We start from the raw sequence: 15,180 nt of genomic DNA, 5'->3' as shown, positions 1-15,180 counted from the left end.
TGGTGTGATAAAGTTGTCAATCAGAAGATGGTTGAGCCATGACCTATGCCCTGGGTATTAGCCACTGCATTCGCAATCCATTTTAGCAGGGACCATCACAGAGCCCAGTTGTCACAGTGCAGCATGGCAGGGGCCATGGGAGAGGCAGGTGGCTGCAGTCTGCCAGGTGGAGTCAGGGAAGACTTCATAGGGGAGGGGACAATTGAATTAGGTCTTGACATCTACATAGAAGTTCACCAGAGAAGGAAAGGGATCGGGGCCTCCCAGGCACGGGGTGGCCTGTGCATATACCTGGAGGACACCCGTGGCGAGGGTGTTGAGCTGGAGATGTGGGGAGAGAGATATTGCTTGGCAGTGCACACAGGGCCTCTGCCCCTCCAGAAACCCCCCAAGAAGAAGCAGGATCCGGGCTGCCGGTCTGGAATCAACTCTAACCTGCCTTGAAGATCCAGCAGTTGCTCCTGTGCAGCCAGCTGGGGGCGGCTGGGCTGACCAGTTGAGTTAGCACTGCCACTCCACCTCCTACAGACCCTGCGGTTGGGGACCAGGAGGAAGCGAGTCTGTGCAGTGGTGCAGGTGGAGGACTCAGGTTCAAGCCTGACATGAATTCCTGGGTGATTGAATCAGGGGCTCCAAGAGAGACATCAGAGCACCAGATTTCCTCATTAAAAAAAAATTCTTTTAACAGCAGTTTCTAAAACACATTTATTACAGTCTCTGGAGATTTAATTTAAGTAAAAGAAATAGAATTGTTTCCTTGTGCCTGTGTTCCCTGAGAGCAAAACAAAATCCCAGTCTCCTTTGAGGGTGGTGGGCAGAGGACGGAGGGAGGTCCCATCTGCATCTCCATGCACTCGGGCAGAGCTGATCCGACCCCCAGAACGCAGTCTCTGCAGGGAGGGGAAGTGACCATAGGTGGCCCAGTTTTGGTCATCTGTGCAAGGTTTTCTCTCCTATGCCATCCAGAATAACTGCTGAGGTGTCTTTTCTTCCAGACAAGCCACCACTTGGATGTCAAGTCTGAGAAGACAGCAGTTGTTAGAGGTCAGTGCAGTTTTCAATTAGGAAAAGTCTGTGTGCTCAGAAAAGTCCAGGCCAGCAGGACGATCTGACCGTGGGCTGGCGGCTGGGGTGGGAAATGCCCACTGCTACGTCCAGGGGAATGGGGTCCACTTTCTCCCTTCCCTACTCGGCCCATTTCACAACTTAGGGAGAACACGTTGGAGAAATACAAAAATGTCCAAATTCCTCAACCCTGTGGTTTCACTCCTGGAGATTCATCCTACGCAAATAATTCTATGTGTGGAAAAGCTCTATGTACAGGTGTATTCATGTCAGTGCATTTATAATAGTAAAAAATTGGGGGGAAAGAACCTTAGTATTGCTAATTAACCCATATACTCAATGAAATATAGTCACTAAAATGGAGCTGGTAAACACCATGTGACAGTAAGGAAATTATGATATTCTGCTAAATTTAAAAAGGTAGGATATGGACTGTTTCATGTGATGCCAATAATGTAACTAATGCACATCTGTGTCCGATGAGCAACTTAGGCTGGCAGATAAACTAAAATACTAACAGTGTTACTTGGAAAGATGGTAACATGAGTGACTTTTTTTTGTTTTGTTTTTATTATTATTATTAAAAAGAAAATTAAGATGCTACCTGACCAGATATAATTTCCCTGGGCCTTGTTTCAGTGCAGCTTACTGTTGGCACAGGGGTGGACTGGGCTTCTAAGGATTTGTTTACGGATGTGTTCTTATCAGGTGCTCAGTAAATCATGGAGAAAGTAAATCAGGTGTTACCTGTAAGGCGGAGCTGCTTTTGAGATGTTTATTTAGTGGGTTTTATTACTAGATTTCAGTCTTGTCAGCTGTGTGATGTAATTAACCTCTTTGAGCCACAGAGTCTTATTTTTGAAAGGAGGATAATATGACCTTCCTCAAGAGTGTTTAGTCCCTGGCACATAGCAGGGTGTCAATAACCCAAAAGACAGACCTGTTCTGGCTTTAACTGGTCAGGATGGACCTGCGCCTCTGGACCTTGACCATCTGTCCCTGCAGCCTGATAGAGAGGCATGAATTCTAGCTAATCTGCTTCTGCACTAATTTGCTCCATGGCCTCATGCAAGTCTCCTCCCTTCTCTGGGCTCAGCTTCCTCTTATTTTAAAGAAGGAAATTTACTAGATTTATTTATTTATTCATTCAACATTTCTGGGGGGCTGCCATGTATCAGACCCCAGGTAGGTGTTGTAGGACTTACGAAGACAAGCTGGCTGGCAAAGGTGGTGGCCCCTGCCCTGAAGGAGGTGAGGTTTCTCAGATACCCCAAGACCATGACAGTACCATCGGAGGGGTGTGGATAAGATGCCTGGAGAGTTCACAGGCATCCTAGAGGGCCTCTTTCCTGGAGCATGGGGACCTGGGAATGACCAAGGGAACAGCAAGAGAATGAAAAAAATTATTATGAGGCTAGAGACTTGTTGATTTTTTTTTTTCCTTTTTGTCTTTTTTTACTGACCGGTAACGGGATCGCAACCCTTGGTGTCACGCCCACACCGCGCTCAGCCAGTGAGCGGGAACCGGTCTCCACATGGGATCCAAACCCTCGGCGGGAGCGCCGCTGCGCTCCCAAGGGCGCACTCTCCATTGCGCCACCGGGCCGGCCCGAGACTTGTTGATTTTTAAAATAGAATCTTGGGTTGAGGTTTGACTGAGAATTTTCTCTTCTAGCTCAGAAATTCTTCTTGAACCCTGAAATAGACAGTGTTCTCCAAAGCTCATCGTGTTTGGAGTCTTGGTCTGTTCCCGAGGCTGAGCGGCTGAAAGAGACAGCTCGACTGGATTCTCTGAAGGTGAGCGGACCCTGGTCACCTAATTTCTTAAATAAACTTAGGAACACACACAAAGAAAAGAGAACAACTCACACGTGCACAGCTCAGTGATGCCAACCATAAAGCCACCACCAGGTCAGGAAACAGAACATAACCAACATCCCAGCAGCCCCCTGTTTCCCTACCAGTCTCCTTCTATTATCTATTTTAAAATCTCTGCTTTTGGTCAAATTGTGTGTTTTATGTCTGGTGACCTTTTAGAGAGTTCTGGACATCATGCATGAAAACTTGCAGGCATCTTTTGAGGTTCTGCCTGACAGTGTCCCTGTCCGGAGAGCACCTCCCTTTCTCTGATGGGTGGCTGGGCCTGGACAGGTCATCTCCCTGATATCAGGACTGATGGGTCTGCCGGGCTTCCTGTTCACTCTTACTCTTGAGGCATGAAGTTTCTGGGTCCTATCCCTGTGGCCCCATCAGCGGTGAGGCTGTCGAGAGTTCTGCTCAGCCTTCCACCTCTCGGCTGCCCCTATCACTGATAGACTCTGCCTCACCGCAGGTTTGGTCCAAATACCCTCATTAGCCATTGCAGAGCAGCAATCTGCTCCTTCTTCGCAGAGAAGATTTAATGTACCTACGGGCTTTGGAGTTTGAATGACCTGAGTTCCAGTCTCAGCTCTGCCCTTCTAATTCAGTGGATGTTGGGCCAAGTACTTAATCTTTCTGTATATTACCTTCCTCATCTGTGCAATGGGCACAATCCTGTCTACTGCCGTGATGACGGTAAACATCAGGAAAGCAGAACCGATGCGTGCCTGGAACATTAAAAGTGCTCAAGGAGAGAAAAATTAGTCATTGCTCAAGAGGAAACTGATCTTACTCATTTTATTTCAACCTACTTTATTCCTGCTTCCATGATTATATTAATTTTTTATCTAACAAATGGAGACAATATTTACCTCTCAAAATTGCTGGCACAATTGAATGAAGTCATGCATATGGACTATTTATTATAGTGCCCTGTACAGGGAGGCATTCAAAATGACAGCTGTGGGTACTGACCTTCTTATACTGTTTTTTTTTTTCTGACTGGTGAATCTCATTTTAAATTAGTTGTCCACAGGCTTATTATCTAGCAATAAAAACTTCTTTCCAGCATCGATCTGCTCCTGGGAAAATTACCTCTGACTTTTGATCTTGACCTGCCTTATCAAGAGCAGGAAGAATGTCTTTAGGCCAAGGGAACATGTGCAAGATAAGTGTGGGTGCTCACGAGGTATTGGGGGGCTTGCAAGCAATTAAACGTGGCTGGAGCATGAAGTCTGGGAGGTGGAGAGCAGTGTAGGAGAGGGTCACGGTGATGGCGATAGCAGCAGTAGGCATGAGAAGACGCCCACTCCCGTTCTGGAGCCCTTACTGGTGCTGGGAACGCATTAGCTCGCCCACTCCTCACAGTGGGCCCACAGCACAGAGAGCAGCATTAGCCCACATTTGCCACGAGAGCAGGTCAGCACAGAGCAGGCAAACAGCTTGCCCAGGTCACATGGCTAGAAAGTGGCAGCACTGGGGTCCCAACCCGGGCCTCCTGGTGCTGGAGCTGGCCCTCTGACCACTGTGTGACCAGGGTGTTCCGGGGCTTTGTTGGTGGTGAGATGGGAGCAGACCCTCTTGCCTCTGTCGAAGCTCCAGTCTGCAGCTCAGCTGAGGAAAAGCTCTCGAGTGTCTGCTCTTGGTGAGATTGGCAGAAACCTCTAGCAAAGCTCCCGAGGAAGCAGGCAGAGTCTCAGTCAAATGAACGGAGAAGCCAAACACGCTTCCTAACGCCCTCACGGTTCCACGTTTCTCAGCTGGTCTGCATCTCTCTTCAGAGTTGTCACCACACATGTAGAATGCCACTGGATAAAAACCCTTTCTCAGTTGGGAGTAATTTTGAGTCCACAGGGGATTTTTGTTCCTTTGCAGCAAGATGACAGAACATCAACTTAAACATTTTTGTTCCCATGCTTTACATGGTGCCTGGCCCATGGGAGGCCTTCAAGACACCTGCTGGATGGATAGTGTGGGGCGGTGGGGTGGTGGTAGTGCTGGGCTCTCTCTCTCTAGAAGGTCACACTGTGGCACCTTGTCCCAGTTCCTGGTGCTGTGTTTTCACCCGCAGTCTTGGTTCTGCTCAGTTGTGATGGGCATCTGGGAACAGTGCTCCCTGCCCTGGGCAAAAACAGATTACAAGCCTATCTCTGGCTGGCTTTGGGGAAGAGCTTCCCATGGCGAAAACAAGCTTGTTAAATAACTGCACCCGGGGATTTGTGACCTACAGGCAAAATGAGGTCATGGAGTTTTGAAGGGCAGTAACTAAATTTGTCACATGTCACAATTATTTTATGGTTGAGCTTAGAGGAAAGAAACGGGGGGGATAAGAATACACAAAAATATCCTGAAAAGGCTGGAAAACCTTTAGTGGTTGAAGAACATTTAGCCCTTTATACCATAAGCCTGGTCCTGTCACTCCCCCACTTCAGCCCCAACACCGCATCCCCAGGTTCAGCTGTGAACTGTAGTGGGGAAAGACGCAGGCTCGGGAGAAACGTGGCCCACGTGTGAATCTTGGCTCGGCTTCCTTAGCTGTATGGCCCTGGGCAAGTCACTTAACCTCTCTGGATCTCTTTTGTTCTTTTCATCTGCATGTGGAATCATAATACTTACCTCTTTGGTTTTTTGGTAAAGATTTAAGGAATCAATACATGTAAAGTGCTTACAGCAATACCTGACACATCACAAGAGCTCAATAACTGTTCACAGTAATAGGTTGAACTACATGAAATTGCCAATATCATACTATTCTTTCCCTACAAAAACAGTAGTTTCATATGGTTTAAACTATTATTATTATAATTATTATTATAATTACAAGATAAATTCCAGACTCCTGAAGCTGGTGTTTGTGTTTCCTGTGCACATTACTCTGCCTGGAATGACCTTCAATTTTTTTTTTTCCTTTTTGTCTTTTTTACTGACTGGTAATGGGATCGCAACCCTCGGTGTCTCGCCCGTACTGGGGACTGGCAACGGGATCACAACCCTCGGTGTTGTGCCCGCACCGCACTCAGCCAGTGAGCGGTAACCAGTCTCCACGTGGGATCCAAACCCTCGGCAGGAGCGCCGCTGCGCTCCCAAGCGGTGCACTCTCCAGTGCGCCACCGGACCGGCCCTTTTTTTTTTTCTTCAATTTTTAACATGTAGCAGAATCCTGCTTCTCCCCAAAGTCGAGCTGACACCACCTCCTCCATGAGGGCTTCCCAGCTCCTCAGGGTGCAGGTGACTTTTCCCTCCTGGGTGCTCCAAAGGCACCTGCGTGGGACTCTCTGCAGACCTTCGTGCATTCATGTGCCTGCCTTTTCCACTGGGTTGGGAGNTCGCAACCCTCGGTGTTGCGCCCGCACTGCGCTCAGCCAGTGAGCGGGAACCGGTCTCCATGTGGGATTCGAACCCTCGGTGGGAGCGCCGCTGCACTCCCAAGCGGTGCACTCTCCAGTGCGCCACCGGACCGGCCCTTTTTTTTTTTTCTTCAATTTTTAACATGTAGCAGAATCCTGCTTCTCCCCAAAGTTGAGCTGACACCACCTCCTCCATGAGGGCTTCCCAGCTCCTCAGGGTGCAGGTGACTTTTCCCTCCTGGGTGTTCCAAAGGCACCTGTGTGGGACTCTCTGCAGACCTTTGTGCATTCATGTGCCTGCCTTTTCCACTGGGTTGGGAGCTCCTTGAGGGCAGGCACCAGCCAAGATTGGCACTTAGGGAGGTGCTCAGTGATCGCTGATTCCTCTCCTCTGCTGCCCTGCAGAGAATTACACCTCAGTGATGTGGTCTGTGAAATGTTACTATGTACATTTTGATTGGGAAAATGCCAGGTCAGTTATCGTTTAGAAAGACTATTTACCATGTCCTTTGCTTCAGCAGAGCTATGAGCAAAAGGGACTCAGACATTTAGACCCTGATCATCTGAGTCAAAAATAACAGCTTCCTGGGGCCGGCCCGATGGCGCACTGCTACAGTACGCTGCTTGGGAGTGTAGCGGTGCTCCCGCCGAGGGTTTGGATCCCACTGGTTGAGTGAGGTGCGGGCGCAACACCGAGGGTTGTGATCCCGTTGCCGGTCCCAGTCCGGTACATGTTTCTCAGCGTTTTCCGCTGAGAAGCAGATGGCACTGATTGTGCAGAACTGCTGCTGCTTGCTGCCTCCTGGGATTGGTAGAAAAGGCTGCTCCATTCTACTTGTCTGGCTGGTGAGGCACGGGCACACGAGCTGTGCCCTGTAGAGGAGTAAAAAAAGGCCTAAGAAGGAGTCCTGTGTTACTGAGAGAGGTGGTTCTTCCTGTAATTTGCAGGGAAGGTGTTTAAAAGATGTGAGATGCTGGTCCTGAAGGGATAACATGTATATTAGCAGCTAATGGAGGAGATATGGGAAAAGTAGGGTTTTGAAATCAGATGGGCTTGGGTTGAACACTGAGCCAGCCACTTCAGATCTACATAAATTGAGATAAGGTATTTAAAGTCTTTTTGACTATTAACTGTTTCCTTGTCTGTAGAGTGGGCCTGATAATAGCTTGTCGGGAGAATTTAGCAAAAGCAAGTGAAATAGCACATTTGGGAGGGTCCTGGGAGGTGCTGGACATAAAGCTGGCATCCAGAAGATACTGATTCCTCTTTAATGGGAAGATCATTTTCTCTTGTCCCTGGGAACAAGAAAATTTATGGAGGACATCACTCTATGGGGATACCTATCAGTGATTGTGCTGTCCTGCACCTGCTGGGGGACATGGGATGAGAGCCTTACCCTGTCCCAGTCTCAGTGTCCTCATCTGTATCACAGTGGTGATGGCATGTGCCTCACTGAACTGCAATAGAAGGAAGGCTGCCAGGCACAGGGAGCCTTTGGGGCAGGCACAGAAAGTACACAGTAAATGTTAGTTGTCGTCCCATCTCTTTCTTGGGTAAAGTGTGTGATCAGAGGGCTTTTGTTAGCATGTGGAAGCAGAGACCATTTCACTGTGCTCTTGCTTCCAGCTTCCCCCGCCCTTGGGGCCCTCCCTTGATTCTGGAATGTGCCTGGCAGCGGTCACTGTGGAACCAGGACTCCCGGCACGACGTCTGCCAGAAGGTGGAGTACCCTGTCCTGCCTTCCAAGCTCATGGCCTGCCATCACCCTTGGAGCTCCAGAGCCCGGCGAGGATCCTGGCTTTTCACCAAGAGCTTAGACAAAGCATTTGCAGCAGTTCCCAGGTCAATAAATCAACACTGGAGTTATAAATTGAATAGGACCACTCATTCTCCGTGGCCATTTCATAGACTCCATAAATATTTGAAGCAGAACCTTTGGAGAGTGCTCTAAGAAATTGGTAGCAATCAAAGCCCTTACTTAGTGGCAAGTGGTGTTGCCTTTGGCTTAGGGATCTGTGCTCATTGTCAGAGCTTGGGAGAAATGCTGGACTGTGCCCTGCAAATTTGGAGGAGTCTGGTTTTGGCAAATGTCAAGGCAGCAAAGCAAATATTTACGGTACCAAAACCTATTGAATGACTAGTCCAGTGGCTCTCAACTGGGCATGATTTTACCCCCACCGCTACCCACAGGGCAAAATTTGGCAAGGTCTGGAGACGTTTTGAGTCATTACAACAGGAGGTTGTTACAATGGGCTCTACCCACTAGATGCTGCTAAACACCTTATAACGCACAGGACAGCCCCCTAGAACAAAGAATTATCCAGCGCGAATGTCTCAGTGCCGAGGTTGAGAGGCCCAGGACTTGTCTAGTAGTAACTAACATCGTCAGCCATGGAGAATTGTTTTGTTTTCCGCCCCTGGGGCCCCTCCTCATGTTTTAAAAGATTTTTGTCTACTAACTGAAATGCCTAATCAAAGCAATTATATATTTTACATTTAAAAACATTAAAACCAACCAGAACTTTCCAATCAGTCCATTCACTACAAGAGCATTTGTTGACGTCTACTGTATGCCAGACAACATAGTGTGAGGTGACAGAGATGAGCCAGTGATGGTGCCTGCCCTGGGGACCTCACAGGGCGACAGGAGAGACACACATATAAATACACTGTCATGCAGTCAACTGTTACATGTGCCATGAGAGACGGGACAAAGGGAAGGGTCAGTTCTCAGAGGCGTGGGAAGCCATCCACAAAGGAACAGCTGAGCAGAGGTGAGGTGGGGAAGGGTGTTACAGTCAGAGGGAACAGCATGTGCAAAGGCTCTGAGGCATGGAACTGAACTGTGGATATGCTGTTGGAGGAGGAATGTGCAAAGCAGCCCCCTGCCCAGCCAGCGGCAGGGGTCATGCCTCTTCCCCACCCACATCCCTTCTTCCTTGGAGAACTGGAGTGGAAAAAGAACGCCTCCATCCTGAGGGCAGGCACCCAAAAAGGGAGTCCAGGGGGACTTGGACCACATATGCCCAGGCCCATGCTCACCAACCAGAGAAGTCATCTCTCTCTGTGGGAAGGAGCTGGTGAGAGGCTTGAGGGAAAGACAAGAGCTACCTGCTCGATTCTGTTTCCTCCTGGAAGTGGTTGTCCCTTCATGGAAGGACAAAGAAGGAAAGGACAAGCCCCTCCGGGAAGCAGGCAAGGTAAGTAGATTTTATTTTAATGTGTTGTAACTTTTTATTTTTAAATGAAAAGTTCAGAGTTCCCATATAGCCTCGCCCGGCTTCCCCTGATGCCAAAGTCCTGATGTAACTAACCATATATGATGATAGAAACTAGTGCATTTTATTTTGAGGAAAATTGGGGATCTTTGAAATGGAAGAAAAGCAGTGTTGGCATACCGAGTGGCTCCCACGTGCACTAGCTTCTGGGGCTTTCTGATGGGTTGTTGCCTTCATCCGTGAGCTCTCGGATTGACTTTCCAATGGATGTGTCCATTCATTCATTGATGTGCATTTGATGTGAGTACCGGGTCCTCGGTTAGGTGCTGGGGAAAGAGAAACAAGGTGCTGTCCACCTCGGTCATTGGGGACCTCCTGGAAGCCCTATGGCCCTGTTACCACCCCTCATGGGGTCCCTGGATTGGAACCACTGTTGTGATCACTTTTACCATCTCAACCACCACAGCACCCCAAGTAATTTCCAATCAATACGAGGCGACCTGCTGAGTGGGTCAGTGACGTAGGTTTTGTGATCCTCCCCTTCTGCCCTCCCCTCCCCCTTTATTTTGGGACATCATTGTTAGCTTTGAGCACCGGGGACATGATGAGGAGAATGGCCGCTGAGCCAGCAAGATGCCGGCAGCACCATGGCGCTCTCCGGGACACCCGCGAGGCTCAGCACCGGGCATGTGGTGACTTCACGCTCCCTCTGCCTCTGCTCACATCTGGGCCTCGGCAGAGAGGCAACCTGGGAGATCCACTGAAGGAAGCCCAGGCAGCCTTTGCAGCTTAATGCAGTGATTTCGTGATAAATCATGTTCCCAAGCCAGAAACCACTTATTACCCCGGCCGTGAATTCCCGCCCGGGTCTGGCACTTTGGGTCATCCCAAGTGGGGTCCCTGCTTTGTGCTGTGACTCCCCAGGGGTCCTTTTGCAATGGTGGATGGCAGACTTCCACATTCCCCTTGCCTGGTCTGTAGACCCTAGCCCTTGGAAGGGCACATGGTGCCACTGCCACCCCTTGGTGGGCTGTATGTGGCCGGGCCCAGCCTTGTCAGATGCTCCAGGGCTGGGGGCAGGACTCGGATGACTGAGCAGGGTCAGGCAGGAACTTGGCATGCAGGAGCTGGTCTCAGCCACCCCACATGCTGGGAAAGCCAGTGTAAGTGACCCCGAGGCCTCTGGAGACGGGCCAGATGGGCCAGCCCAGCACTGCAGCAGAAAGTCATTTGTCAAATGGGCTGTTAGCAAGCAGCAATGGTGGGCTTCCTTGGGAGCCAGAGCCCTAAACCCAGCAAGGTAAATGCACCCTCCCCACTGCCACAAAAAGACCCCACCTGGGCTTTTAGGCAAATCAGATGAGAGGGTTGGCTTGGCCTGTGGCCAAGCAGTAGAAGTGTTAAGTGCAGTTTCTCTCCTGCTGCCTGATTCATTTTCCTGAGCTTCCAGGAAGCATTTAGCTGAGCAGCAAAGGCATTGTTCTCAGCAGATGCTCCCCTGAGCACCTGCTGGGGCAGGTAGAAAACTAGGTGCTGGGTCGCAGGGGTCTCACTCCAGGTCCTTGTCCTCCAGGCTCCTGGGCAGATGGGTGTGCAGATAGACTCTGACTGAGTGGCATGAGCAGGGACAGTGTGGGGACCTGAGAGAGCGGCTGACTAACAAGGAGTCAGGGAGGGCTTCCTGGAGGAAGTGCTGACTACGTTGAGCCCTGGAGATGAGTAAGGATCAGCCAGGGAGGGGAGGCGTCAAAGGCAGGAACAAAAGCCTAGTGGGTAGAGTTGAGGTAGGAAATGGGGATGGATGCATGTCTTTCTGTAATCCTGGAGTGGAAGGTACTAGAATGAAGGTGTTGCCTTTTTTGAAATCCCACTGTGACTTTCTTGTTCCATTTAAAATGTGTTTTTAACATAGGTAATATGTTTGTATTCTTCAAAATTCAAGAGGTGCAGAAGTCTACACCTCCCAGCCCTGTTCCCAGCTCCCTTCCCCAGGGGCGAACTTGTAACCCCCAGCTTTCTACCCACCAGTAGGTCGTGTGCGATACACTATGTTCTGTGCTTTGCTTTTTCATTTAATATTTCTTGGTGACCATCCCATATCAGAACATATATTTCTCATTCACTTTTACAAGCAGGTGCATTGTTTTTCAATTTGTGAATTTAAAGAATCCCTCTTCAGTGGACATTTGAGTTGTTCCTGATCTTTTGCTGTTAAAACAGTACTGTAAGGAAAATTCTTATATGCACGTCTCTTCACACCTGTGAATAGACCCGAGGGTAAATTCCTAAAAGAGGAAATAGTGGGTGAAAGGAGATAAGTGTTTGTCATTTTCATAGTCCTGTCCATCCCCCACTGCCTGAACCCCTTTGAGATTGTAGCAGCGTTTGCTTCCACATGCAGCAGTTGGGGTGCCTGTGACCCTCAGCCCCACCGGCACCTGCCTGTGAGTTGTCGGTTTAATTCAGCATCACAGATGGGTGCTGTCCTCACGGGATGCATCTGAGCTAGGGAGACAGGAGTTAGGAAACAGGTATCTGCTTCCTGGCCCCGAGAGGAGCTGTCGTCTTCCATGTGCAGAGGAAGGCTGAGGCACAGGGAGTATGACCTCAGCCAAGAAGCTGTGATGTGGCCACGGGGACAGCTGATAAAGCACTGGGGAGTTTGGAGGCTGAGGGGAGCAGAGAAGGTGGCTTATGGTCTGAGCCATGAAGGGCGATATGGTCATGGGAGCAGCGGTGGTGGCCTGGGTGGGAAGGTCAGGAAGGGACCTCGGGTTCTGAGCATCTGGTCTATCAAAGGACGCCCCAGCTCCCTTTTCCTTTGGGGCAAGGAAGCTCAGTGGCTGCAGAAGAAGCTGGACTTGGGTATGTCAGGACCTGGGCAGAGGAGGCATGGGAAGATGCCACCGCGCAGCGTGGCTAGAGTGTGGGCCCTGAAGACAGACCGGCACTCACATCTTGACCCCCTGCTCAGCAGCTGTGGCCCCCATGCCAAGGCCCCTGAGGCTTCACTTTGCCCCTGAAAAGTGGAAATGACGTCATCACGACAACGTCTTGCCTTGGGAGGTGTCTGGTGACAAACACCTGCCAGTGGCCTTCACAGCCCATGTGCTGAACTCTCCCCTCTTCCTTTTCCTCTGACGCTGGAGGTGGGAGGCCTGGGAGGGTGGCCCAGGAGCGCAGCACGTGCCACTGCCTGGCTCTGGGTTCTGCTCTGTCCCCACCTCGTCTCCCGGTGCCTGGGGGTTCTGATCTGCAGAGTGGGATGCCCACCGGCCAGGGCACGTGTGACAGTGAGTGAGGTAATACTGGCAAGTACTAGAAAGAGCCCAGGATGTGGCGAGAGCCGCCCTTGTCTCTACGCCTGAATCAAAAATGAATCACTTAGGGCCGGCCCGGTGGCACACTGGAGAGTGCACCGCTTGGGAGTGTGGTGGCGCTCCCGCTGAGGGTTTGGATCCCATGTGGAGACCGGTTCCNAGGAATTAGTAGCTAAAATGATATTCTCTGACCGTTTCCTTCTATAGCAACCCGGCTTCCAAGTGACACTGCTTCCCCATGATGCTCTGGGTGTTGCTCCTATATTTTGGCTTCTTGGCGAGGACTCAGCATTATCCTGGTTCCCTGCAACTTCTTCCTGACAATTTTATGTAGTTCTCATAGTCTCTCCTCCTTCGAAGGACTTTTGTATCTCTTACTTCCAAACAAAAACTTTTATACTATTATTCTTCTATTTGATCCTCACAAACATTCTGGGTGGGACAGAGGGCCAATACTATTTTCTCAATGATATATTCAGGTACTTGTCACTATTACCTCTGGGTCATTTCTTCTTAATCGTTAAGGACTTTGGAACTTGGTTCACAGTTTCTCCCTTTACTCCAGCATTTGCTGTCATCTTCAGTGACTTCATGATGTACAGACATGTGTCATTTAACAATGGGGATACGTTCTGAAAAACATGTCATTAGGCAATTTCTTCTAGTGTTACATCACAGAGTGTACTATACCTAGATGGTGTAGCCTACTACACACACCTAGGCTTTATGGTATAGCTTGTTGATCTTAGGCCACAAACCTGTACAGCACGTTACTGTGCTGAACATTTCAGGCAGCTGCAACACAATGGTAGGTATTTGCATATCTAAACATATCTAAACAAAGAGAAGGCACAATAACAATATGGGACCACCATGGGAGGGAGCGGTGTTAGAATGGAGGAGAGAGTATTAGTAAGCCAGTGGTGTATACAGCCACTGGAACTAGTTGTTTCTGGGACTAGTTCTATCTACTCTATCTCATGATTTGCTTATGGGAATAAATACATTCCCTACTTTTGCTTAAATTAATTTGAATTGCACATCCTGGTTCATATACCATTGGGAATCAGCATGTAAAATGGATGGCTTTGGAGCTCCCGCTCTGGGTTTGAATCCTGACCTAGATGCTTACCAGCTGATTAAGCTTGGGGAAGTTACTTGACTTCTTGAAACCTCAGTTTTCCCATCTATGAAATGGGTTTAACAGATTTTTGTCCTGTATTATTGAAAGAATTATACAATGTAATGCATATGATTTTTTTTTAATGGCTGGCCAGTACAGTGGTCAAACCCTGGCCCTTGGTGTTATCAGCACCATGCTCTAACCAACTGGGAAACCGGCCAGCCATCACATGAAGTGATAAAGTGCCTAGCAATAAAAAAACTTTTTTTAAAAGATCTGTTTCTTTCTTTACAACCCGTGGTGTCTCTTTTCTGTGTCCCTCAAAGCTTTCCATTATTCTTTCCAGCTGGCATTCTTGAGAAACTTCTGTTCAGCTACAGCTTACAGAACGACTTTAGAAATTTCTCTTCTAGTGGTGACCATTCAGCTTTGCTTAATTTAAACCACAAGCAGCAGTGGTCAGCTGTACACACAAAACCACACCATAATATTTCCTCCAATCTAGCTTTCCTGTTTGCCTCTATTCTCTGATGACCAGTGAAAATTTTACAGGAAACTCAACCAGAAAAGCAAACTGAGTATAAAAACTATTTCTGACAATAGGAATCCACTACCACAGAGCATAAAGTTAGAAGAAGCCTTAGAGAAAATATTGGCAAATTATTTTACAACTGAAGAAGGAAGGACAAGAAAAAAAGGAAAAAAAATATTAAGCTGAAACTTTATATATGCTTCCTCATTCAACTCATAATTACCTTTGGAAATAAATATTATTGCCAAATTTGGAAGGTGTGGAAACTGTGGGTCAGAGAAGTTGAGTCATTTGCCCAAGGACACTAGACGGAAGCAGTGGCAGTGGGTCTTATTCATGGTACTATACTCTTCCACTAGTCTGTATTTTTCCCTAAAAACAAAACAGCTGACAAGTAGTAATAAACCAGCATTAGTGAGAAGACACAGGAAAAGAGATTTTGCTAACAAAAGGGCTTCCTGGGAGGAAAAGAGTTCAGTATAAGAGTGAAATCTGAAATTGCATTCGGGATAAATTTCTTAGCTAAAGAGTTGAATTCTACTTTTGTCACACTTCCCCTCTGCTTTAATCCTAAAATTTTATAAAATAAATTCTATTTAGGATTAACGAACACCATTCCCTCCATCTTGCTCTTTAAGCCTACAAAATGGTGGCTGAATCAGTCAAACAGGCCAAGTAAAATGTTGGTGAAACTGGACAGACCCTGAGTTCCCC

The 15,180-nt window shown here is 48.5% G+C and overlaps 1 protein-coding gene across 2 annotated transcripts in view; it reads left to right on the top strand.

Annotated features, from left to right (window-relative positions):
* The window catches only part of LOC103585389 (chromosome unknown open reading frame, human C4orf50), a 79,141-nt gene that overhangs the window by 18,645 nt on the left and 45,316 nt on the right, over window positions 1-15,180 (top strand). For both annotated transcript variants that reach the window (XM_008566324.1, XM_008566325.1), the window contains exons 5-7: window positions 996-1,044; window positions 2,741-2,862; window positions 7,900-9,473. In XM_008566324.1, coding sequence (XP_008564546.1) covers window positions 996-1,044; window positions 2,741-2,862; window positions 7,900-8,142 — 414 coding nt within the window. In that variant the 3' untranslated portion in view covers window positions 8,143-9,473. The remainder of the gene's footprint in view (window positions 1-995; window positions 1,045-2,740; window positions 2,863-7,899; window positions 9,474-15,180) is intronic.

The sequence above is a fragment of the Galeopterus variegatus genome, unplaced genomic scaffold, assembly GCF_000696425.1.
Source record: "Galeopterus variegatus unplaced genomic scaffold, G_variegatus-3.0.2 Scaffold234, whole genome shotgun sequence".
Classification (NCBI taxonomy): domain Eukaryota; kingdom Metazoa; phylum Chordata; class Mammalia; order Dermoptera; family Cynocephalidae; genus Galeopterus; species Galeopterus variegatus.
The sequence above is the reverse complement of the archived record's forward strand: the minus strand, read 5'-3'. Positions and strand labels throughout refer to the sequence as shown.